General features: G+C 38.2%; 1 protein-coding gene across 3 annotated transcripts; it reads right to left on the reverse strand.

Annotated features, from left to right (window-relative positions):
* Positions 1 to 27,901, reverse strand: tbc1d14 (TBC1 domain family, member 14). 3 transcript variants are annotated; one of them, XM_058782496.1, is made up of 15 exons: positions 27,770 to 27,901; positions 26,808 to 26,909; positions 22,492 to 23,206; positions 20,653 to 20,779; positions 15,164 to 15,279; positions 7,591 to 7,673; positions 7,305 to 7,422; positions 6,770 to 6,876; positions 5,621 to 5,707; positions 5,341 to 5,435; positions 5,190 to 5,261; positions 3,882 to 4,010; positions 3,676 to 3,785; positions 3,324 to 3,582; positions 1 to 2,410 (listed from the first exon to the last, which is right to left on the reverse strand). In XM_058782496.1, exons 2-15 carry the CDS (start codon positions 26,845 to 26,847, stop codon positions 2,354 to 2,356), a joined length of 2,115 nt encoding a protein of 704 aa, XP_058638479.1. In that variant the 5' UTR covers positions 26,848 to 26,909; positions 27,770 to 27,901; the 3' UTR covers positions 1 to 2,353. The 3 variants fall into 3 exon arrangements, with proteins under 3 accessions (XP_058638479.1, XP_058638478.1, XP_058638480.1); XM_058782495.1 differs by lacking the exon at positions 27,770 to 27,901 and adding an exon at positions 27,166 to 27,723; XM_058782497.1 differs by lacking the exons at positions 20,653 to 20,779; positions 22,492 to 23,206; positions 26,808 to 26,909; positions 27,770 to 27,901 and adding an exon at positions 19,010 to 19,474.
* Between the last annotated feature and the right edge of the window lie 17 nt (positions 27,902 to 27,918).

Raw genomic sequence — 27,918 nt, forward strand, 5'->3', positions numbered from 1 at the left:
GACCATGAATATATACAACTTTATTTATTTCTATATCATCTGTATTGACACAACAAAAGCAAAGGCAGCATTTTTGGACAAAAGGACAAACACAGAAGAACAGAGATTGGTCAAAGCGAGCTGCATCAGTGCATGCTCAAATAACATCTGAAAGCTTCGAGTGTGGGATTGCATGCACACAGTCTGCACACGTTTCAGTGTTCATACAGCGTTGATACAGATGAATAAAAAGCTCACATTAAATAGTTTGGACTGGCCAGTTATTCATATGTGGGCACAGATGCATTGCACATCCTAATGCCTTCATCGTACCACCTGATTCTGTCAATTCCCACATAAAACACTCACATAACAAACACATTGCACAATACATTACTGTACTTCATTATCAACATATCCTGTGTTCCTGGATGGCCTATGCTCTTTTGAACAGCATGAATTGTTTATGATGATGCGCACACTCAAGTACTCACAACATAACATGAAGTTGTTTATAGACACACACACACACACACACACACACACACACTTCACCTTTCATTACTATTAAGATTGTCTTTTATTGTACTTGAACTCACAACAGCTGAATGCACTGGATACATATGAAGTCTTAAGTTCTTTTTCAGAGTTATGCAAGTTATTTCAAAACCTTGGACTTAAGGCAAAAATCAAAAGCCATTAACTTAAAGCTCCTGGTGTGTGTCCCCCAGATATAAAAATATTTTAAAAGTGAGGGCAATGAATAATCAGATTATAATGAAAACAGCCAACATTGACAAAACAAGTTCCTAGGGTTCCTATATGGTAATAAAACCAAACATGAAACAGCAGAGAGCATAGTAAAGACGACAGTGAAAATCTATGAAAAAAAAAAAATTGTGCAAAGCAGCTTATTGCAGTAGTGTGGTTTAGACCACAAAGGTGGGGTGTTTTCCTTTGATCACAGTGATCACAAAGCAGTGAAATCTCACCACATTATCTTGATAATATCTGCACAAAAACTAAATTTAGAGTGTGCAAGATATCAAAGTGCCATTCAATATTCTGGTGCCTTCATAACTTGTTTACATATTACTGTGTGTACATACAGTATACACACACTCTCTGAGGATATGAAATTTAGGTCTTTTTCCTCACCAAAATAATAATCCATGAACTTCCATGAATTCTAATCAATATAATAAATAAGCATCTGAATGTTTAACGTGATACTGTTCATACTTCTCAGTGAAAAACATTCACCAAAATGACATTCACTTATCTAAACTTTAAAAAAACAAACAAAAAAACAACCAACAAGTGAAAAATGCTGTTATTGCCGTTACATATTATGGTCCCAAAAATTAGGCCAGTTTAGTGCATGTTATTGACATGAAACAAGTAAAGACTTAAATATCATAACATTTCATAAATTTCGAATAATAAGATTTTATCTGATTGTTGAATGTCAAGAACAGCAATATCTAGAGAGGCTTGTTTCTCTGTTATTAATGAAGACAATATGAGATGTCAAGCATAATGCTGCAATGAGTCGTATGACTGAAAACCACCATCATTGCTGAACTCATACTCCTACTCAATCTTTCATCTACCTTCTTTTCAACACTTCAACCACCATGAGAGCCAAGCTGCACCACAATGTTAAAGCCACATTTATTATGCTAAAGTCCTGTTCTGCAAGCATGAATTTGATGAAACCAAACTTTGTAACTTCAGAAACACTAATCTTCCAGAATATTTGGTTTTGGACTTTCTATAAAAAAAAATAAATAAAAAGGGACAGAAAATCCAGTAACAATAACATGAACATGATCTTTCAGTATCAACTCAAGTCTCTGAATAAAGACAGACATTTGAGAGACAGAGAACAGAAACACAGATTACAGACAGGGAGTAAGAGGTAGAATAAATAATAGTTCAGTGTGCAATAAGTCTTAGAAACAATGGTAAAACAACACATGAGAAAAACAAATAAAAACCACCTCAGAAAACCACAGCAAAACATTTTATTTTGCTAAAATGGAAATGCCTCGTTTAAGCTGAGGGAGGCAGAAAAGAAAGGGTGAAGGTGAAGGTAATGAGAGGACAGAGACATGAAACAATTTAGAACATTGCCACACCTAATTGAGAGCCGGGAGTGTACATTCATGTGATGTGTTCCTCCGTTCCAGCCCTGTGAGGTCAGTTTGTGTTCCTACACGTCAGTTTGTATGGAAGAGGACACATACAGTGGCCACTGGAACTGATATTCTCTGATGAGGAACCAGAGGTATGCAGGAGTACCCATGCACAGTCAACATGAGTTCCTCTCTTAGTCTCTGTGAGGCGGAAGTGAAGACATGAGGATGCATCCTTAGCGTTTCAGTAGTGGACTGCCACGGTCTTGTCCTTTCTGCAAAGCCTGAAGAACCTAGAGGTGTAAAAGAAAGAAAGAAAAAAAGACGAAGTAAAAAAGCTATTTAAATATGAACAGCATAGTATCATTCTGCCATTTATAACATTTAATCCTTTTTAACTAAAATATAATTTAGAAAGTATTCTGACCCTCTCATTCTTTCATACTTTGTGTTGCTGCCTTATGCTACAATGCTTTTAAATTATTATAATTTTTTTCATATATACGTTTGCAGAGTTATTAAGTTATCTAGTATCTGCTTTGTCATTATAGTTTATGAAGTGTGAAAAAAAGATAGCATTTTACCATAAGGCTGCAACACAAAATGTAAAATACGGCGGGGGGAGGTCTGAATGTGTTCTCAATCCACTGTACATTCAACATTTTGGGGTCAGTAAGATTTGTCTTGAAAGAAACGGATCACATTATTTAGCAAAGACAAATTAAATTCTCAAAAAAAAATGACAGGAAAGAAAGTAAAGTATAACATTAAACAGATTTCCATTTCAAATAAATCCTGTTCTTTTAGACTCCATCAATGAATATTGAAGTTTGCACAAAAATCTTAAATGTTTTCAGCACTGATGATGATAATAATAATAATAATAATAATAATAATAATAATAATAATATGAAATGTGTTGTAAAGCTCAAAGAAATAAGAAAGAGCACCAAATGATGCTGAAGAATGACTGCTGAATGTAATATTACACAATATTACATTTTTGATGTATTTTTAATTGGATAAATGCAGCCTTAGGGAGCATTAGAGACTTTAAAATAAATTACATATGATAAATTTTTAGCAACCCTCACATTTTTAACGTTAGTACTATTATATATAAAATACTGTTTAATTCAGTATATATGTATTCATTTTAACGCATGCAATGCGTTTATATGCGATTGTTTAGAAAAGGATGCGCACTTGTGGCCATTTCTTGTTCTTGCTGTTCATGTTGATGGTGGTTATGCTGGAGAAGATCTCCTCAGCAGAGATGTATTCCGGCAGGCGCGTCAGGAACTGAGCGATGTGGATGAAGTCCATGTGTGTGAGGATGTCCTCGTAAAGACGCAGAATCCCCAGAGCTGTGCGGAAGAGAAATTCCTCGCCATCACGACAGAACACGTCCCACACACGGCATGCGATGTCCAGTGGGAGTGATTTACTGTACAAGGTGAAGATCCTACACAGACAAAAGCAGATCTATGATCAACACATCTGTACCTCAAAACTCAGGGGGACATTTCTGACAGAAGAAACAAAGTAACTCACTTACCAGTCAATTAAATAAATATCAGAGGACAGGTTGTTATTTTTAAAATGTGCAAAAAGCTTTGGTAGATTTTCTTCAAAGAACACTTCAAATGCTGCAAAGTATGTCAACATCTAAAAAAGAAAAAAAAGATATGAAGAGTCTTGACTAATGACTATTTTCTTATTGATCGCACAACTTAAAAGACTTCGAGACTGCTCATAACTCACAAGGCTGTGGTCCACTCTGTAGAAAGCCATTTGACAAGGCTTGTTCAACAAATTGGCAAATGCAATGAAGGCATCAGCAGTGTTCATGTTGAGAATCAACACTGCTGCTATAAAGGACATTCCCTGCACCTACACGACAAACACATAATACAGATTCAAAATATGAGGATTTATCTTTAACACCAAGCTTGAACTGATAAACGAGTGATGTTTACAAAGAATAGCATCTATTCCTACCCCTAAAACAACATGCTTTACCCCCTAAACGTCAGATCAGTGCTTCCTTTCTGTATTCACACTTCAAGCTGATAACAAGCACAGATGCATCATAAGCACACTGCCTTAATAACGGTCATGTTCAACAAGTACACTACTGGTCAAAAGTTTGGAATAATTAAGACTTTTTAATGTTTTTACTCTATTTTTGATCAAATAAATGCAGCCATGGTGAGCATAAGAGATCTGGTTAAAAAATTTGATTCTTTCGTCGGCGCCGATAGCCTCGTGTGCAGCGCGTCGACATGTAGCATCGTTGCGCTTCGGGCGTCCCGTGTTCGAGTCCCGGACCTTTCCCGATCCCGTCCCCCCTTTCTCTCTCCAACTTCGTTTCCTGTCTAACTACTGTCCTATCAAATAAAAGGCAAAAATGCCCAAAATACATCTTTAAAAAATACAAAAATTATTCTTTCAAAGTCAATTCAAACTTTTGAGTTAAATGTTTTTTCACTTTAAAGTTTTTATTTTTATTCTTCATGCAAACTTACTAAACTAGGCAGCTAAAATATATTAAATATCATACCAGTGGAGGTGTTTGATTAAGTAACATTAAGGATAACGAAAGAATAATGGAAAATATGTTCTCAATTTATCTTAAAATTTTTGCAGTTTATAATATGACCTTTACACCCAGCATCTATGTGGAGGTGTAAGAGCAAGAGCTCTTTGGCCAACAATTGATATTGTGGTTTGTGAGCAGGATGTAAGGAGGTTGTGCAGCACACATTGCTCTGGCGTTCTCACATGTGCAACAGAATAAGTTCTAAGTCTCTGCTTATCATGTGCGTCATAACTAGAGCAGAACCGCTCATCATACTCCAGCAAACTAGCTGTACGACACAGCATCTCTGTCCGTTTCTGTTTTGCTCTGTAAACGTCTCTTTGCATGAGTCAATACTCAAGCAAACTGAGGTTAACATGAAATATGGGTCATAGAGGGATAAAGAGGAGATTCGCTTGTAAATAGTGCAGTGGTGCAGAGCACATTTAGACAAAAAAACAATAGATAAAACTTGAGTAAACAAGACTTACATATCCCACATCAGGACGATAGCAAGTGTAAGCTCCCAGAATGCTGTGCAATACATCATGGTATGGGCCTCCCTGAAAATAAAACCCCAAAATATGATGACACAATTGTCAGCAGATGATATAAAACTCCATAAACAACAATGCACCCTACCTGTTGGAAAATACAGAGATTGGGAAAGGTTCTGGAAATGTCTAACTTGATCAGTTCTAGACTGGCCTCTCGATCAGCATGAGACAAGCCTGCGTCTGAAAAATAAGAAATAATTAGTTACAAAAGGGCATTAAAGCAAAGAAGTTTAACAGCAAGGAAAGAAATAAAGGAAAATAAAAAGAGGATAAATCATCATGTTTTATATGATATTAAAGAAGTTATTCCAGCAAAAGAGAGGAGAGGAACCATGCAGCATGTGCTTAGAAAAATGCATAATCACCTTCACTCTCTGTTTCTGCAGCAGCCGTTGGGGCTACAAAGGCATTCCACTTTTCTTTGGCTCTTGCCAAACAGATGTCATACAGCTCTGTTTAAAACACATACACACACAAATAAAAATGTGTTATTTACACGTAAATAAGTTATTTATGTTTACATATGTAAATCTTAGTATATGAAACTATGATCCGCACTCACAAAAACAGGACACCGAGTTTAACACACTGAAGAAGGCCTTGAGCCGAAAATTTGTGGTTTTTCCCTATTGGTGATAAATGTATAATAAAATGTAAAAAGTGAGTGCGGATCATGGTTTCAAGTAATTTAATAGATTGACAACAAAATAAAAGTTCATAAAATCAAATTTCATAAGTGTAAGTGTAACTGCATTGTGTTTAAATAAAGGCAATGTTTAAACAAAAATGTAAAACTAAATTTCCATAATATAACCCAGAATCATTTGCTATTCAACATTTTCACCATGTGCACAATTAAACTCTTTACTTTTTCTACTTTACTTTTGATTACAACAGACCACTATTGCAAAAACATTTAAACCACAACAGCGCAGAGTTCTCACAGTAAACAACCACAAAAGCATGGTTATATCGTCATTACCATTACACCATGACATTAATGCAGGTTCAAAATCGTTTACAGCTGCAAATTATTATTTGTGGGTTTTTACGGTGGCCTAGAGAGCTCAACGCTGCAACTTCAGAAAACACATGCAAATAGAAAAAGCACCAGAAAATCAAGAAAACATCTTCATCAGTTTGACAGGAGGTGCTGCAAATGCTCACAACGCAACCAAATATAGAATTTTATTTGCAGCGCGTTTCTTTGGTTTTACAGTGCATTTCTTTATTTGGTTGTTGTGAGCATTGTTGTTGTTTTCTTAATTTGGGAGAAAAGTTATAAACTTAAAGACTAATCAAACCACAGGAAGCTGCTTGTGAAGCACCATGAACAAAACCATAATACAAGTGATTTATATAATTACACACAAAATACACATTTAAAAGAAAAGAAACTTCATATTTAATATATATACTTTTTTTATCCATTCATTTGGAATTTAAAAACAAATGATGTCCAAAGTAATATTTTACTGTATGTGCGAGGTGTGTGTGATAAAACACATTCATACCATCTGTGATGTTTAGTTCATTGCCTATCGCTAGACTCCAGACTTTGCCCCTCACACTGGGTGGCAGACCCTGCCACCATAAATCCCTCACCCGCTTAGATGAACACCTGGAATGATGAAGAGAAGGACAGAGTGAAGCAAGTCATCATTTTTATATATTTGGGTATACATATTTTTTTTCTCTAAGCCTATTTTAATAGTTACATTTTTTTTATTTCATTTTTGGACTTTCAGCCACTTTTATGTTTTATTCATAGGGATAGCAGAGAGATCATTGGATATAATAAGGATAAGAGCTGTATCTGATTCAAACACACATTGCTCACATGAGCACCTAAGCTCAACATGTCAGCACACATGCACTAACTTGTAGTACATGTCTCTCACTAGTTGGTCAGTAAATCTCTTGCCAAATATTACTCTCCTTAGAATGTTTTTGGCTGTTCTTTGATCTATTGTCTGTTATTTATATGGAATGTCAAGAATGTATGTTTGTGGGATATATTAAGTCTATGATTTTTGTGTGCGGACTCACATGCTTTGCCAGTTGGGTAATATCTCCTGACTCCAGGTGAGAGCAGCATTGCCAATGCTTTCCTCTAGTTTGCACCTGTCCTCTAGTTGTTTTTTCCGTTTCTGGGCCTCTTTCAGCTCTGCACAGAAACACACACACACACACACACACACATGCAGTGAGAGAGGAGGAACAGCAGTCAAATGGAAATGTTTCAACAAGATTTAATTTCAGCTTTTGCAACAGCGCCCTCTAGAGCACAAAACAGGACACACAGGCACAAACAAATGTGTGAAAAGAAAGTCACCTCTCTTCTTGGCCTGAGCTACCATCTCCTCGTATTCTTGTCTGTGTTTCTGGGCTTCATCCTCAGGCTTTGCAGGAAGATTCCTACACACAGATACATAATGACTTGTCAACATACCTATACATTACTGTCTGTGAGAGAAAACATTCTAAAGAGCTGATAAAATGTAAAAACTGTAACTTGAATGCAATGTAAGTTGCTTTGGATAAAAGCGTCTGCTAAATGCATAAATGTAAATGTAAACACTTTACATCTATAACTCCTATATTATTCATTACATACTGTGCTGCATGGTATAACATTGCATGCAAGATGGAATTCATTTTTTTGTTCTAGGACAATACAGGAATGAGAGGTTTCAGGACAGGAGGAGATATACAACCCGAATTCCAGAAATGTTGGGACATTTTTAAAATTTGAATAAAATCAAAACTAAAAGAATTTCAAATCACATGAGCCAATATTTTATTCACAATAGAACATAGATAACAAATATTTAAACTGAGAAATTTTTAAAATTTTATGCACAAAATGAGATAAATTCAAATTTAATGCCTGCTACAGGTCTCAAAATAGTTGAGACGGGGGCATGTTTACCATGGTGTAGCATCAGAATCAGAATTAGCTTTATTCGCCAGGTGTGCGCAAACACGAGGAATTTGTTGTGGTTTTAAGGTGCTCCTGGTACATACATACATACATACACATCTGACATGGGAACAGAAAAACACATTTAAATAGTAAGACTTAACAATGGATAATAATCATAATAATAAGTATGAATCTGGAACAGTAGATTTATGTACAGATTTGTGCATTATTTACTCTATATACAGCTGTATAAATAAACATATGTATGTGTATTTACATAATACTTGAGAGGGAGGCAATAATTAAAGATGGAGAATGAATTACAGAATGAATTACAGAACACAGGTAATGATCCACGTGTTAGCTATTTAAGCTGGAGATGGCATGGGGGAAAAAACTGTTTTTATGCCTAGATGTTCTAGTGCACAGAGATCTGTAGCGTCTGGCTGGAAGTGCAATCAAGTTGTGTCCGGGGTGAGAGGGGTCTTTGATGATGTTACCTGCCCGTTTCTTCACTCTGGAGTTGTACAAGTCCTGAAGGCTGGGCAGGTGCACACCAATGATCTTTTCTGCTGTCCTAACAGTCCGTTGAAGTCTTCTTAAATCTGATTTGCTGGCTGACCCAAACCAGACAGTTATGGAGGAGCACAGAACCGACTCAATAACAGCTGAATAAAACTGTTTCAGCAGCTCCTGTGGCAGGTTGAACTTTTTCAGCTGACGAAGGAAGTACAACCTCTGCTGGGCCTTTTTCATGATGGAGTCAATGTGATTGTCCCACTTCAGGTCCTGAGAGATGGTGGTGCCCAGGAACCTGAATGACTCCACTGCAGCCACAGTGCTGTTCATGATGGTGAGTGGGGGGAGAGCAGGGGGTTTCTCCTGAAGTCCACGATCATCTCCACAGTTTTGAGCGTGTTCAGCTCCAGGTTGTTGTGACTGCACCAGACAGCCAGCTGCTCAACCTCTTGTCTGTAAGCAGACTCGTCGCCGTCCTGGATGAGGCCGATGACTGTGGTGTCGTCTTCAAACTTCAGGAGTTTGACAGAGGGGTCTTTAGAGGTGCAGTCATTTGTGTAGAGGGAGAATAGCAGTGGGGAGAGAACACAGCCCTGAGGAGCTCCAGTGCTGATGGTGCGGGTGCTGGATGGGTGTTTTCCCAGCCTCACTAGCTGCTGCCTGTCTGTCAGGAAGCTGGTAATCCACTGACAGATGGAGGTGGGTACAGAGAGCTGAGTCAGTTTGTTCTGAAGGGTGTCCGGGATGATGGTGTTGAAAGCGGAGCTGAAGTCCACAAACAAGATCCTTGCATAAGTCCCTGGTTTGTCCAGATGTTGCAGGATGTAGTGCAGTCCCATATTAACTGCATCATCCACAGATCTGTTTGCTCGGTAAGCAAACTGCAGGGGGTCCAGCAAGGGTCCAGTAATGTCCTTCAGGTGGGCCAACACCAGTCTCTCAAATGACTTCATGACCACAGACGTTAAAGCAACAGGTCTGTAGCATAGACTGTAAAAAAAATGGACGTAGTGTCCGTGACGTCACCCGTAGGTTTCTGTAAAGCGTTTTTGAAGCCTAAAGTGGGCGGAGCCGCCGCCGCCATCTTGAAGCGCCACCGCGTCCTCCCGGAAAATCGAAATGGGCAAAAAGGCGGACGTGGGTGAAGCTGAGCTGAAACCACGCCTCTATAGTGACAGCAGTGCTGCCGCAAAGACTAAACACCATAACTTCGCTTTTGGTCGAAAATGAGTTATTGATCATTTTGGGACATGTGTTTAACATGTTGTATCGTGGAGAAAAGCCCGGAGAAACCAAGGCAGAACACAGTATAACATCAGTTACCATTTTGCAGACAGTGCAAAAGCAGAGTACAATATCAATATAGCCGTAAAAATCAAGTTTGAGATCATTTTCATTAAAACATCTAATTGCCAGATTCCCAGTGTCCTACCTATAATAATTTTTTCTGTACAAATACAAAGTTTCACACTCTAGCGAGTTTCACACTCTGGAGCAGAGCGGCAGTCCACCTGTCACTCAAGTGGCCACGCCCTTAATTATGCAGAACTTTAAGGCTTAATATAATTTAAACGGATGAGTTATAAAAAAATTCACCCCCCTCACAGTTGTCACGAAGGGCAAAATTAGCTATATAGACCAAAATAATTGTTTGTACCAGGCTATAAACATGTTTTTTTCTGCTGTAAAGTTGGGCATTTTAACATGGGGAGTCTATGGGATTGACTCCCTTTTGGAGCCAGCCTCCAGCGGCCAGTCGATGAATTGCAGTGTTAGTCACTTCCGTGTTGGTTTCAAGAGAGGGAGCGGGAGGTTGCCGCTTGGTCTGTAGTCATTAAGTCCTGTGATTTTTGGTTTCTTGGGTACAGGGATGATGGTGGAACCTTTGAAGCAGGAGGGGACTTCACACAGCTCCAGTGATCTGTTGAAGATCAATGTGAAGATGGATGATAGCTGGACAGCACAGGCTTTGAGGCAGGCTGGAGAGACACCGTCTGGGCCTTTGGCTTTCCTTATCTTCTGCTTTCTGAAGACTTTGCATACATCATCTTCACAGATCTTGAGTACAGGTTGATAAACAGTAGGGGGGAGGGAGGGGGAGGGTGTGGATGGCTGTGCTGTGAGACGGTCGGAGCGGGTGTGGGGTGTCAGACCAGTCTTTTCAAACCTGCAGTAGAACTCGTTCAGGTCTTCAGCCAGTTGTTGATTGACCTCAGTGCTGGGGGATGGGGTCTTGTAGCTGGTGATGGCTTTCAGGCCTTTCCACACTGATGTAGAGTCATTGCTTGAAAGCTGTTTTTTTAGCTTTCCAGAGTAGTTTAATTTTGCCACTCTTATCTCTCTATTCAGTGTGTATTTGGCCTGTTTGTACAAGGCTTTGTCCCCACTCCTGTAGGCGTCCTCTTTGGCCTGGCGAAGCTGTTTGAGTTTTGCACTGAACCAAGGTTTGTCATTGTTAAATGTTAAATAAGTCCTGGTGGGTACACACGTCCTCACAGAAACTGATGTTGGACGTCACGGTGTCAGTAAGCTCGTCCAGATCAGTAGCTGCAGCCTCAAAAACACTCCAATCAGTAAGTTCAAGCAGGCCTGTAAAACCTGCTCTGCTTCAGAAGTCCATCTCTTTACAGTTTTACTACAGGCTTAGCAGATTTGAGTTTCTGCCTGTAGGCTGGTAGGAGATGAGCCAAACAGTGATCAGAGAGTCCCAGCGCTGCACGGGGAACAGAGTGATATGCATCCTTTAAGACAGTGTAGCAGTGGTCCAGTATATTTCTGTCTCTGGTGGGGCATGTGATGTGCTGTCTATATTTAGGCAGTTCACGGGTGAGATTAGCTTTATTAAAATCACCGAGAATGATAATGAAAGAGTCCGGATAACGCTGCTCTGTGTATGTGATTTGATCGGCCAGCAGTTCTAGCGCCGCGCTCACGCGCGCGTCAGGAGGAATGTACACACTCACCAGAATAAACGAGGAAAACTCCCACGGTGAATAAAAAGGCTTGCAGTTAATAAAGAGAGCTTCCAAATTTGGGCAGCACATCTTCTTTAAAACTGTCACGTCTGTACACCAGCCTTCGTTGATATAAAAGCACAATCCACCGCCTCTCGTTTTCCCCGAGGACTCGGTGACGCGGTTTGCTCTGAACAGCTGGAAGCCCGTTAGATGAAGCACGCTGTCCGGGATGGCTCCGTTCAGCCAGGTTTCCGTGAAGCAAAGCGCAGCGGAGTTTAAAAAGTCCTTGTTTGTGTGGGTGAGGAGTTGTAGTTCGTCTGATTTATTTGCCAGGGAGCGGAGATTCGCCAGATGAATGCTCGGCAGCGGAGTCCTAAACCCGCGCTGTCGGAGTTTCACGAGCGTGCCGGCACGCTGCCCTCGCTTGCGTCGCCTGGGTCGCCTGGAGCGCTAGTATAGGAACGCAGCTCCTCCGATTAAAATGTCCAGTAAAAGGTCTGAATGCTCAGATGTAGGCAGAAGGTTGGTGTGCCGTTTCTGATGTCCAGGAGTTCGTTTCTAGTAAAGCTGATCGGGAAAAGGTTGCTTAAGACAGGACAAACAAACAAAAAAAGATCAAGTACCAAGCAGCGACAAACCATGGCTGCCATCTGCGGCGCCATCTTGAATCATGTAGCATCTCCTCTTCTTTTCAAAACAGTTTGAAGACGTCCGAGCATCGAGGTTATGAGTTTCTGGAGTTTTGGTGTTGGAATTTGGTCCCATTCTTGCCTGATATAGGTTGATGATCCAGCTGCTGAAGAGTTTGTGGTCGTCTTTGATGTATTTTTCGTTTAATAATGCACCAAATGTTCTCTATAGGTGAAAGATCTGGACTGCAGGCAGGCCAATTCAGCACCCGGACTCTTCTACTACAAAGCCATGCTGTTGTAATAGCTGCAGTATGTGGTTTTGTATTGTTCTGCTGAAATACACAAGGCCTTCCCTGAAACTAGACATCGTCTGGAGGGGAGCATATGTTGCTCTAAAACCTTTATATACCTTTCAGCATTCATAGTGCCTTCCAAAACATGCAAGCTGCCCATACCGTATGCACTTATGCACCCCCATACCATCAAAGATGCTGGCTTTGAACTGAACGCTGATAACACGCTGGAAGCTCTCCTTCCTCTTTAGCCCGGAGGACATGGTAGAGGTCTTCACGGGTCCACTTGGATCTGAAAACCTGAGGTCCGACCCGAGACCCGAACGGGTTTGGGTCCAAAACTTCTACGAGTGCCTCGGATACAGGTCGGGTTCGGTATTAGCAGTCTCGGGTCTTTAAAATAAATATGCTTTTCCCAAATGGACCCGATTAGACCCGAATTCTTTTAAACTTTCCCGGCTGCATAGCCTACTTGTGCGTTCATGTTAAGTTCATTTTTGAGAAACACGCATAAAGGAACATACGTTTGTAACCTCAGAAATCCATCTTATAGATATGAGATCCATCAGGAAATCCACTCACTTCATTACACTGTGTGTCAATGCAAGGCTTTTCTTTTTTGTGCGCAGAAGCCCTTCACCGGAGATGAGGTACGTAAATAACATTGCAGACAAAACTAGCAAATCCATGATTTAATAATCTATCGATTTAGTTTCATAAAAATTATCACGTTCATATTTCAAATCCACTGGTTACAACTGAAAGCCAAACTCAGAAATAACATCCATCAGGCAGGCGAAGATATAAAGTAATAGGCTAATAAATAAGTAAATAAAATGAAAGTAATGGAGCAGTGGCCAAATCAGCTGTGCACACGTTTACGCTCGGGTCCAGTCGGGTTCGAAAATAAATGCGGTCGGGTCGGGTCAGACTCCGGTATAATTTCATAGTGTCTGACTCTGGTCGGGTTTATCTTTAAAAAAAATTATTTATTTATGCACGTCGGGTTCGGGTAAGAAGTGATTAGGGTCGATTCGGGTCGGGTACGGATTTTAGGACCCGAGAAGACCTCTAGGACACGGTGTCCGTGAAGAATGTCAAATTTAGACATAAAACACTTTTCCACTTTGAAACAGCCCATTTTAAATGAGCCTTGGCCCACAGGACACGACGGCGCTTCTGGACCATGTTCACATATGGCTTCCTTTTTGCATGATAGAGCTTTAGTTGGCATCTGCAGATGGTACGGCGGATTGTGTTTACCGACAGTGGTTTCTGGAAGTATTCCTGGGCCCATTTAGTATGTCAATGACAGAATCATGTCGATGAGTGATGCAGTGTCATCTGAGGGCCCGAAGACCACGGGCATCCAACAAAGGTCTCTTGTCCCTTACGCACAGAGATTTCTCCAGTTTCTCTGAATCTTTTGATGATGTTATGCACTGTAGATGATGAGATTTGCTAAGCCTTTGCAATTTGACGTTGAGGAACATTGTTTTTAAAGTATTCCGCAATCTTTTTAAATATTGGAGAGCCTCTGCCTATCTTTACTTCTGAGAGACTCTAGCTATAAAAGGGATGTCTTACTGTGCGTTCACACCAGACGCGACTTGCGCGAATAAATCACGCTATTCACGCGTAGTTGGGCGCTTGAACATTTTGAGTTTACTTGCTTCATTCGCGCGTGAAATTCAAGTCACAACAGACGCGAATTCACGTCGAGGAGGGGCTTCTGCCAGGCGGCTCCAGTCTCAAATAACTATTTTTTACTATACTATTGTGAGTGTATTTGCAATAGGATATAATTAGAATGAATGTACAAATGTTTTCCATAAGTAGCCTATTCTAGTCTTAACATAGAAATAATATTTTTATGTAACAAATAGGTTATAAATTATGATTTACCATGTTGTGCACAAAGTAACACACCAAGCAAGATCCTTTTTATTCCTGTTTCTATAAAAGTACGAAGATGTATCATACAGCTCCAGGTATCCACATACAGCGACGATGATTTTGTCCTCCATTGTTGTTTCGGATTTCTGCCGCCCTCACTACGCTGTAATCACGTCACTACTACAGCAAGCTCCTGATTGGTTAACGCGGTGCGAATTTTCGCCAAAGTTCAGATTTTTCAACTCGCGCGATTCACAAGATGTCTACTCGCATCTTTGCATTGACTTAACATGTAAATCACTTGCGCTTAACGCTTCATTCGCGTCTGGTGTGAACGCACCTTTAGAGAGGTAATCATGTTACAGACCTGATGTCAATTAACTTAATTAGTTGCTAACTTGCTAGATGTTCTCCCAGCTGAATCTTTTCAAAATTTCTTGCTTTTTCAGCCCTTTGTTGCCCCCGTGCCAACTTTGAGACCTGTAGCAAGCATCAAATTTGAAATGAGCTCATTTAGTGGATAAAAGTGTAAAATTTCTCAGTTTAAACATTTGTTATGTTCTCTATGTTCTATTGTGAATAAAACATTGGCTCATGTGATTTGAAAGTCTTTTAGTTCTCATTTTATTCAAATTTAAAAAACTCCCCAACATTTCCGGAAATCGGGTTGTAGAAAAACACTTACGCTGGACGGTTCTCCAGTATAAGGGCTGTGGTTGAAAGTGGCTCAAAGTCCAGGTTCCTTTTTACATTCTTCTTGGGAGATATGGAACTGCTTGACTGTCCACTCCTTTCATATTCCTTCAAAAAAAAAAAAAAAAAAAAAAAAAAAATTATGTATAATAAATATACACATTTTATGAATCATCTATAAAATAATGAAAATATAATAAAGCAAACATATAAATAATATTATGATAAATAACACCTGTTAACACATTTCAATCATGAGAAGCAAAAGCCAACACTGTATACAGTCCAAAGAATTGCAACAAATGAGAATGGGAATGTCTCGTCACAGCGGCAATGCATTCTGGGAATTTAGGTCACAGGAGCTACACACAGTTGCCAAGTCCGCGTATTATACGCGACTTTGGGCGTCTTTTTTTGTAAAGTTGTGGGAAAAAAAATCCCTGGTCACAGTTTGCGGTTTTTTGGGCTTATTTAAAAAAATATGGTTGCTTGTTAGGGAAATCTGACAAGCAACTTCGTTTCTTTATTAATGTTCGCCGTATTCTCCAGTGCATTGATTGACACTCTGTATGCTCGCAGTTAATAGCCAACCAGTGCAATAATATAAGTGCTGTAGCGTAATTTGCCATATGTTCCTCCCCCTCATTGGAGAAAAATCACATTGAAAAAGGCGGCGCGTGACGCTGTAATCAAAGCGATGATAGAAGTAGACGTAGAGGAGTGGGATGACTTTCTTTTAGATTTTTATAATGTTTTTGTAATGTATTAATTATCACGGGCTGTAATAAAAAACAAGTAGTCATATCCTAATACGGAGTAAATACATTTGTTTCGAATAGCCTGGTATGGCAAAATGTCTTAAAATGTATTTCTTTTTTTAACATTTAAATTTAGACCACATTATTAGATTACCTTTTGACTTCATGAATACACAAATGACAGCTTAATGATTTTTGAAAATCTTTTTTAGAATCTTTTTAAAATATGTAATATTTTATTTTTTAATAATATATATTATAATATTTTACATATTTTTCTATAATATTTGTGTCGCATTGTTTTTATATGTCATTTATTTGATAGTTATGTATACATTATTTTATTTTAAATGGAAGAAAACCCTGTTTTTGACCTCAAAATAAAGCACTTTCCCTCTATATGGCTGTGGGGACGAGCAGTTTTGTGGTGCTTGGAATTCTTCATAATTAATTAAAAACAAATATTGCCACATTGATGGCTCAAGAAGGTGTAATTGTTCAAATATTGTTCCATTGTTTCATTTGAAAATATATATAAAAAAAAAATAAATAAAAAAAATTGTAACCAAGTGTTTTTCAAGTGTAATATGTCTAAGGCTAGGGACAGAAAAATTGACATTTCCATAGAATGACCCCTATATATTTTAGGCTATAAATATGTGGTTATGTTACAGCTCCCCTTTGAAGCTCTTGTGCTTTTCTCCTTTTCCATCTCTCCAATCCTATTCTGCTCACAGGTGATTGGAGACTAGTTTTGTTCCCACTTTTGTTGCAGTTTGCAAATTTTTGTAAAATAGCTTTGTTTTTGCTTTTCAGGTAAAAGAGTGGTTTCAGTATAATATGTTGCAGGCTCATTTATTGGTAATAAATAATTGATAAATAATATTGATGATAAAATCAAATAAAAATATTGGGCTTGTTTTCGAAGCTGCGGTTGCTTATATGTCTCACGAGAGTTGGCAACTGTGGAGCTACAGCGGAGACTGAGTAGTAGTGAATGTAGACGTTTTATATTAATTAATGTTTATATTATTCTACTTAAGATCGCATTGCAGTGGTTAAGGCTTACTGTATCATCAATTGCCATATCCCTTTGCACGGCCGGTGTGAAAAAATGAGCTTTCTCCGCATTAGAAAGCCGAAAAAGACGAGGTTTTACCTGCAGACATTGATGATAAAGGCTATGGCAATTGATCATTCCAACGTGATCTAATGAATCATATAAACATTAAATACACTACGGAACTCGGATGAAAATTAAACAAACTCGGTATGGTAAACATCTAAACTAAAATGTGGCTTTATAATTCATCTCTGTAGATTTATTATATTATAGATACAGTGATTTGCATTAAACTGTAAGCCCTCACACCACAAATAGAAGGAAATCACATGTGGAAATGTTATCTGCGGCAGCTCGTTAATACCCGGACACTTTTGTACGGATTAAGTTTCATTCATTCATAGAAAGGAATCTTCAACTTGGTTCGGTCAAGTCAATGTATTTATTTGTATAGCATCCACAATACACATCATTTCAAAGCAGCTTCAAGTTCTGTTACCTCTATAATGGCTTAACTCTTAACACTGAGTAGTTTTATCAGGCAATATGATGATATAACAATGATCCAATGTTTGAGATCTATAGTGTATTCTCCTCTTACAAAATTAGCCGTGGTTTTGCTACTCTAACCATAGTATTTTCTAATAAGATTGTGGTTATATGAATGGTAATACATACACCAAAAACACGGTCGCTACACGTTTACTATAGTAAAACCATGGTTAATTGTCGTTATGAGAGAGCTCCATGGACTGAACTAACGAGCTGATGATCTCAATCAGGTGTGTTAAGTAAGGGAGACATGCAAAATGTGCAGAGCAGGGGGCCCCCAGGACTGGAATTGAGAACCACTGCTCTTGAGGGACTTCGCCGTTGTTATTCTATTTGGATGTCTACCGGAAGTTCAATTAGGGCCACAAAAGCACACATGTGCAGTAACGTTTGTTTATGTTGCCGTTGAATGAATCTCACAAAAAAAAAAAAAAAACGTAATTCCCAACCAAATAAATAATATTATAACTTTTTTAAAGAGATTTTTACAATTGTCACTTTTCCCCCCATTTAACTCTGTTTAATGTAATAGTTTTGTAATATTTTAATGAAATCTGCATAAAAGAAATAAACACATACAATAAAAAAAATAACACTTTACAATTAAAAATGTTAAATCATATTTTTTCCCCATATTGTACTGAGATGATTTTGGATTATGACAATGAGGCTTAATCATCAAGAAAATGATAATTAAATAATACATTTCAAGGTTTTAGACATAAGAACTTCATGGAACTAATGCTTTCATCAGTTTTTAACATCCAGGGTTTTTGCCACACAATACTTTTCACAACCTGCACAAGTGGAAGCAGAAGTTCTCAAACAAGCAGGAACTGTGAAAAATAACACTCTTTGCAAACACAATGCGTCACAAATGGAATCAAAACAGCTTGCTACTGTTACAGCATTTGAGTTTCTTTACAAAGTCTCATGTCACACACTGTACACCCTGAATAGTAATCTGTGCTCTCACTCTGCATCCATCTTTAAATTCCCTGATTCTGAAGTAACCTGTCTGATCTGTGTATCTGAACAAAACGAAGATAAAGAAATAAGTTGTTTTATTTATGCAGTCAGAAAGCACATACTATCGCTCGTGAGTGAATATAAATATTTAATTTGCCCCCGCACTGCACTCTCTCAGAGCTAAAACTAGACAAAATGACCTACATTGCAACTACGAGCCAAATGTGTATAAGAAAAGGACATTAAGTAAGATTAGACAGGAAACTCCTGATTAGTTTTAAGAGTGAAAGAGGGACAGCAAACCAAAGAAACAGGACAACAATATAATTCACCAACACACACAAATGTGCTCATGCATGAACACCAGGTACATCTCTCTCCACGTCATTTCCTCCATACAAATGCTCTTTTTTCCTCTTTCTTATTCTCCTCACCTTTTCTTTTTCATCAGACAGAAAACAAGGAACGAAAAAAAAAAAAAAAGATATGAACTCACCATGAACGCTGCAGTGCTGTTGAGACATTCAGAATCCAGTGGTTCAGACACTACACTCTACACCATAGCTGTATTTCCACAACTACAAGCTTAAGTGTCTTGTAGAACGAAAGGCAAGGCACAGCAGCAGGAAGACCACAAGGAATATGGGACACACCCTGAGAAACAGTAGCATGATACTACTGTGCTCCTGCTCCTCTGCTGTTATTGCTGTCTCACTCCTGCCAAGTTACTTGACACTGTTTTTCCTTGCCCTCTTTCTCTCTATTACTCCGTCCTAACAAACACACACCCAACTGGGAGGCCCAACATCAGAGGGATGCAGAGGATCAGACCTTGTCCCGTGCGCCTACTGTGTCCATATGTGTGTGTGTGTGTGCATGCTAATGTTACTCGTCATCATCACAGTGCAGAGAGAGCATCCATGATTTACAGGCAGCCATACTAATTGATTCCAGCTATTAGGAGCAAAAGGCTCTCTGCACTGCAGTCTCATGCGATCAGTGCACTCTGTGCTCCGCTGTGCATGTCTGAGTCATGTACAAAGATGATAAAGTGGCCTGTGTCATCAGTTCTCATGAGCTTCCACTGATTCAAATAAAATATAACAAGGCACATTCGAACCACACTGTCAGACAGTCCTACAAATTTTAGTCCAAGTACATTTGCTTGTTTTAGTTGTAAAGTTTTAAGGGACTAGAATATTGCAATATTTAAAGAAAGCACTGATGCAGGACAGAAGTGCATAATATTAAGCTAATCTTAACTCATCTCTTCCTATAAGCCACTGCTACAGAGCCTAAATAATCCAGCAGCTCTAAACCTGTCAGTGTCACCCAATACCCCAATCTTCCATTACAGCTGCAGAGAACAAAAGCAGGAGTAGGATGTGGGTGAAATCAAGATGGACACGGAGAGGCTGAATCAGGGGGTTCAAATGACCTAAAGCAAAATGCAGGCCTGTACACAGGAAACAAAGCCCTATTCACAACAATATCATAACTCTGCATTTGATTGATTCATGCAGAATGAATCAAAATGAAAAATCTAAAACTTGTATGAACAAATCTTTAAATATGTAAAATGATTTCCACCAGCTGAGAAAAAACTATTTCAAGCAGTCATGGGAGGAAAGTGTTTCCCTGCACATTTTTGACATCAAAGAGACACATGACAAATAAAAACAATGTGTTCTTAAATTGGCTCAAAGTATCAAGCAAGTTTGATATCCTCAGACCAGACATCAGTGTCTGTGCTCAACATACACTACAATCTGCAAAATCTGTCAACTCCGACCGTCCAAAATCTGCAGACTGAGGAAAATCTGGCTCTGACTTCACCAGACAGCAAATTAAAGCAAAAACCTGGGCAAACATTATGTAGTGTATCTCAGCCTTTAGTTTAAAAGCAACACATCACAGGACTATTTTTGTTAAAGAGGATCCGACATCACATGTATGTGGCCTAAACATTCAAATGGGTGAATAGGCAAAACAATGTACATTATAAAAATACACTGAATACAGAAACTATATTTTCACAATTTCGGTGTAACCCTACTACATGGAAAGCACTCAAAAATCAGGTACATTGCATTTTGATTTCTTGTAAGATCTTGTATGAGTGCAGGTGTGTGAACGTACCTTTTGTATTTTCCTGGAGTCTTTGGTTGAAAGTTCTTTATGTGGAACTTTACCGAACAGCTTCCAGCCAGGCTCTCTCTGTTCTTCCAGTGCACCCGTATCCTTCATCCTCTTAGCAAAAAGACTCCTTACAAATATAAAAAAAGAAATAAAAGGACTGAGTTAACAGAGCAACATCTACTGATAATTACCTTCTCTAGTGTTTTTTAAAATACATATATTTTCACTATTTTTAAGCAGTGTGAATTCCACAAATGTGAATTTCACTAAATACACAGAACAAAGGGAGAAACTGAAAAGAATACTGCACTAGTAGAGAGTGAGGCACAAAGAAAAAAAATAACATTTGAGCTGTTTTAAGATCGAGAAAAGCTTTAATAAAGTCCATGTTGCTGAGATAAAAAGGGCAGGCAATTTGGAAACATGGCCACGCCATTCAGCGGCTTCTCAACATTTTTTATCTATAGACGGTTTCATCGGGCGCACGCGCCTGGTCCTTTGTTTGTGTTTGGCGCGGCTACAAACACAGTTAAAGTTAAAGTGATAAGTAATGAAGTTGGGCTCAGGTTGTTGTGCTGTGGGATGTGTTTCACATACATTTATTTATTTGTGGCAACCCACCACGATATCAAAACGGACTGATTTTCCAAATGGCTTCGTTGAATAAACATGAGCACGTAACGTATGTTTAAAAATCAAAACGAGGCGCGGGTGTTTTTATATCACTGTATTTCTGAAGGAACACTGTCTTTAGAAAATGTTCGATGTCATTTTCATTTCATCTGGCATGTTATATGCCTGATAAAGCAGCGTTTGTAAGCTCAGCGCTGCTTTGTGTAACGTACAATCCAACAGCCGTTTCCGGGGAAACCTCTAGTTCTCCTGCTTTAAAGCGTCTCCTGCTGGCAGAGAATGAATTTGCATTTTTAATAAATCCGTCCAAGTAGTTAATCCCTGCATCTCAGTCTGTATGATTTACGCAGCAAACATATTGTGCTTATCAAAACATAATCTACTCTAGAGGGACTGTTGTTATGGATTGTATTTGGATGTCTACCGGAAGTTAAATTAGGGCCACAAAAGCGCGCATGCGCAGCAACATTTGTTTATGTTGTTGCCGTTGAAACCGTCTATACGCCATTTTTTATGTTCCACAATGCTTGTGAAACAAATACATGAGTGCTTCAGCAACACTGAAACTAATATGGTTGATGATGGTAATATCCAAAATCATGGGGCCAAAAGCTGAAGTATATCACTGTTATATCAAGTACTGCATGTCATAGCTGAATTGGGGCCTGCAAGAAACTGTTAATTTTACAAGGACAATATATTAGAAATACAAATATGAAAATATTAAATCACTTGTGATGAGAAACAGCTTACCCTATAAGAAATTGAGATAGACGGAGATTACAACTGAAACATTGCAAATGTAGATTGTTATACTAAAAGACAACAACAACAAACAAAAAAAACAGAAATAATATTTTTAGGATGCTAACCCATTACAAAATACCAAACTCAAGAATGCAAAAAAAAAAAAAAAAAAGACATTTCGAAATATCTTCAGAAATATTCAGAATTCCAGCAGAAACCATAGAGAAAAAAGGTACCCAAGAAAATTGCACACATGAAAAGTATAATGAAATTAAAAATTGAAAAGAAACAAAAAAAGCTTAAAGCTTGTTAAATAATAATAATAATAATAATAATGCAACATTATTTGAAAGGCAACATTTGGTGAAGCTCACACAATCATAGGCATAATACTACTGAACAAATCATTAGTTTCTTGGTGTGAATTTAACAACATTACAAATGCAAACGCTACGATACCTGTGGAAGAAGCTGGCGAGTGGACCCAGTCTCTTGGGTCTAGCCTCATGTGGTGTAGAGACCCCCACAGGATGCCGTTGAGGGCTGCTGAGCTTGCCGTGCAAGTCCGTAGGAGATGAGAGTGAATTGTCAGAACGGTGCAAGACATCTTCATTCTCAAATGTAACAACAGCACTGGACTCGGATGTAACCATAAAGTCTAGGAAGTCCTCATTACTGACAGACAACGTGGCAGAAAACTCAGTACTTAAACTGGAAACACTGCACACTGAAATATCATCACTGCGGTTCAAAGTACCCTTGCCTGCCGCACTGGAGAGCCCGCCTGCCCCATAAGGACGCACCAAATCAAAGTCACAACGTGGGAAGGTGGAAGACTTGAGTACGGAGCTATCTGAAATATCCAAGTTTAGTGTTGCTGGACTATCATCATGTGGAGGTGGAACCACCAGCTCAGCAGTGGTGACTCGAGCATGAACGTGCTCAGGGGGGTTAATCTCAAGAGTGGGGATTCCAGAGTCCTGAGAGGCCAAGCTGCTGCGATCCTCATCACATGTGCCATTAAAGGGAGTGAATGATTTGCAGCGGAGGGAAACGTGTGGCAGCTGAGAGTCTGAGGGCATGTGATGGTTGACATGGTTTTGGGTGAGAGGCTTTGAGGCAGTCTGCAAACACTGGTTGTGTGAAGAGTTGCTGAACGATGACACCTGGAAATCTAGAAGGGCAAATAACGAAAGTAGATCAGTCCTTATTAGGGGAAAAAAAAAAAATATATATATATATATATATAAATCTGTAAACACTGAATCTTATGGCTGTTTTGTCTCCTTTTAGAAAATAAACCAACATATTTCTGAACCAACAAATATCATTTCCACCATGTCAGATTACATAAATGACATAAAAGATAAATGACAATGATGGAAATGACACACAACATTTTTTGGAAAAGAAATGGCTCACTCCATCTTGCTAGGTTAATTTCACAAAAAACATTTTCTAATTTCTACATTACACCTTGACTGGAAATATACACAGTATACTGCACTAATGTTTGATTGACTACCTTCATTAGGGGTAAAATGGATGTTTTTGGTTTAAATTAGTGGGAAATTAAATAGGCTGAATCAAATTTTACACAAATACTAAAATGATTAATGTTCATTTTCACTCCTGTTTAATTGTTACGGTCATGAAGATTTAAAAAAAAATGTAATAATATTTTATGATTTTTATTTTTTTATTTTAAGACTGGGTCTGGGACAACTGTAAAACCACGTCTACACCAGACTTAAGCGGTGCGACACTGCATGCAAATGGTGTAAAACAAACTTTATGCAGAAAAGGCATCTGAAAAAAGAAAAATCATGATTGCATGGTAAAATAATATAATAATAATTTAAAAGAGTTTAAGTTTTTGCAATAAATATCATCTCTACTTATGACTTTCTCTTATCGTAGGGTCACTTGGACAAAAATAAATCAATTGTATCCTAGAAACCCATCAGGGGAACAAAAATAAAAAAATAAATAAAATCACACCCCACACTGTAATAAAATTTTTAAAAATCCATATTTCCCTCAACCCTAAAACACGAAATAATAAATAAAAAAATAATGCAATGCATTATTGAAAATACAAGTAAAAGTTACTTCATAATTGGGCCCAATTTTTTATTTTTTGTGGTCTCAACCCACACTATATTCCCCATATGTCAATATCCCAGGTAAACACATTCTGAAGGGTGACAAGACTCAATGTGCATGGCTGGGTAAACACCTCTCTTAAGTCTTCCCTCTGTAAAACAGCACAACAACTTCTAGTCACACCACACCACTGACCAGCTTCTCTACATAATAAGAGTGACATGAAAACTCAAGTGTGCAGAAATAGAGAAAGCAACCTGAAAGCAGACCAAAAATGTGACCCAAAGACCTGAGGAAACATCACATCAACACTCCCTCCAGCTCAACTACGAGACAGCAGTCCTCAAACATCCTTGATAATTTAGCAGACAATATCTTCCATCAAAATTGAACAAAAATAGCTCTGACTTAATGAGGATAGAGGAAGAATGATTGGGGTGCATATGGCCTGAGGACATCACAGTAGCACATCAACAGGACATCAAAAACAAAGTGGAAAATAGAACATCAGATCAAAACAAAAAAGATGGCAAAGATGATGTTTATATTGTGCCTGATACGGATGCAAAATATATAATGGGAGAGGTAACAGATAATTCGAGCTCTGCTGGTTCTTCCTCTTCAACTGAATATGGCTCAGTGTGCCACAGGCGGGTGCACCTGTTCATCCACTGCAAAAGAAACTAAAATGTGCATATAATCTACAAACCAATATTCGACTGGATAGAACATGCCTTGACAAAGCCATGAAATGTACAATTGAAAGTGCAATCAGTAACTGCAGCTTTTGACAGGACAACAATACTTTATTAGCCCAACAATACACGCCTTAAACAATAACAGCGCTTTCACACTTTCAGAAGTGACCCAGCCCACACATTTCTCAAATTCAAAGAATTATGTTTGGTCTTTGAGTTAAGGTTTCTGTGTTCCTGTAGTTAAAGATAAATAGCTAACTGATTTAAGCGATTATTACTTTTTTACAAATTAATAATTAGCTCTTTCAACTAAATCATACGGAGTTACTTCTAGGCTCTTTGAGCTGATGTGTTGCTAATGCTTGTAAAATACTATGAAATTGTTGTTCTCTGATGCAATCCCTCATAAGGCAATCAGCATCCTCTGAACTTCTCAAAACCACCAAAGATAAACTGTTTTTTAAGGAATTATGACAGAGATTACAGAAGTTAGGGTTACAACATTTCTAGAACAATGAACAAAGTGTGTCCATTTGTATTTTGCAGATTAGACCCTGCCACAGAAGTTTTGTGGTCTCAATTGATCCTTAAATTAGATTAATTATAAATTTAAATATAAATTCTAATATTGTTAGAAACTACTTAAAGTTGATCATTACTAATAAATTCAAATATGGATGAATTTTCTATTTCTACATTCCCTAAATCTAATCATTACATTTTAACACAATATCTCTCATTTTAATTAGGTAAAGAGTGCAACAGTCGGGCTCATAGAAATAATCCCATTACATTTCTTTTTGATATAAACCTTAAAAATAAACAGTCCTACTGTAAGCTATGAGATTGTTAATAAATGGTATATGCTTTTGTTGAAGCCATCGGTCTGTATTATTTCAACTTCATTTTTTTAAATAAATGTGTTCAACTGCAGAATACCAGAAAAACTACATTAAGCATGATTTGGCCAAGAAATGTCCAATAATCAGAGAGTGGAAATATCAGCACCCACCACCCATTCATTTTTCCTGTGTGTTCTCAAACTACTTAAATATTTTTAAGCGTAATATGCATATTTTGCAGAAAACAAAACACATTGGTTATATATATATATATATATATATATATATATATATATCATACTTATTGTTATATATATTATTAATATACATATATGATAATTTAAATCAAGTTTAGTTTTTTTAGTTTGGACTGGCAATGCTTCATGGGATTGTAGTTTTTTCCCCCTTATTAAAAGGCGTTACATACAGTCTTGTATTTTCTGTCTCTTTGTGTGTTTTCCAAATACTTTTTTGCTTCAACTCAAAATGTGTATTGTTGTGAATCATCACCTGGTTGTTTTTGTTCAAAGCTTTTTTTGGTTCATAGTTAGTAAATCAGGAAAATCCCTATGGGAAAAATACTTCTGGTCTGGAACCACACTTTAAAAGTGGGCAAGCATTTTTGGACTATTATTCATAACTAGCAACTGTATAAACACAGAATGGCCACTGCATTTAGTACATTTGCAATCACTGATGTGCAATATAAGTTTAATTTGTCAATATTGCAAGTATTTTATTTTTTAACCACGGTTAAATTTTAACAGATGGCTCTGAAAAACAGTTTGAAACTGTAGTCTTTTTTCATTCATTCCTTGAAGTGCATGTTGGATTTCTCAAATAGTCAATACATTTTCAATGCTTCTGATTACACATAGTCGAATACACATATAAACATGACTAAACTAAAATAATTATGTGACGCATAGAAGTTTTTTTTGTTTTTTTCCTCTCAGTTTAGTAGCCTGTTTTTCCCCATGACTCAAAACCCAGTGATGCAAATGAGTAACGTAATAATACTAATACTGCTGTTAACATTTTGATATTCAGACCCTAAACAAACAGCTTAAAGTATGTACCTGTTACATAGCCTACACAAGTTACTACTACAAGGTTACTTTGAACTCACCATCACTGCTTTGACTGGACGTGTGCTCTGCTTCTGCCATGTTCCTGCTGCAGGTGAAAAGATGTGTGTGCGTCCATCACCTCCTCACCTTCACTCCAGACCCTCCAATAAACAATAACGTACATCAAACACTATTATTAATACTCTCCGCTTTCACGAGCACTTCTGCTTTTCATTTATCATCTAAACTCTAAACTTAACTCAAAACTTTTCGCCTTGCTTGTGCACTTCACTATTCCCAGGTTGAGGAGACATTAAACTTTTACATTACGGCAAGTGTCTGGCTGCGAAAGGTTCACTCTTATTCGCGCACGAGTAACGCTAACAGCGAGATAAAAGCTATTAGAAAGTATCTTACCTGTTGTGACGCTGCCACCGCCATTTTAAAACATCCTCACCGATATAAACGTGCCAGGAACACATGCGAATCGATAAATCCACCTGCGCAACGACTGAATGAAGTGCTGGTCTGCATCAAATAAAGTCAAAAACTACTGCTACTTCCACCTGTGGAGGTAACGTCGTATTTCAGGCACGCAAAACGTTGTCGTTTAAAGAGAGGCAGAGCGTTTTGAAAGTGTTAGGACATATTGCCGACAGTCAGTAAATCAGGAAGTGACCTCCAGTGCCCCTGTAGACACCGAGCGACGCGATAAAACTACGACGCTGCTGCCCGCGGAGTCGTATTGTACTCTCCGGTGACCGATTATAGTTTTGTCGCGTCCCGTGTACACACGGTGTGAAGGTGAAGTTTGTTTATGCGTAGATGCTGTTTATTGCTAGAATCCAAGTAATAAAACCACAGGCGGTACTTTAACAGTAACCAGTGGACAGACTGTTGCTATAGTAACTAAAACAAACCCCTAAACCTGCATCAGGCTGATTAAAGTTAACGTCCATCAGCTTTAATGAATGCGCCTGACTGGTGGCTGCAAACAGCAGTATTTCACCAGTCTACTTACCAGGAGTCCGCCCAGTTGTGTGTTTGATGTTACTGTCAGAACTTTCGTTTTTTCTTTCATTTTACTATTACCAAGAGACGTACGTACTGACTTGATGCACTTGAAACATGCAACTATTTGTAGCTGAATTTTACTGAGGCTGGTATGCG

The sequence above is a fragment of the Onychostoma macrolepis genome, chromosome 07 (assembly GCF_012432095.1).
Source record: "Onychostoma macrolepis isolate SWU-2019 chromosome 07, ASM1243209v1, whole genome shotgun sequence".
Classification (NCBI taxonomy): Eukaryota; Metazoa; Chordata; class Actinopteri; order Cypriniformes; family Cyprinidae; genus Onychostoma; species Onychostoma macrolepis.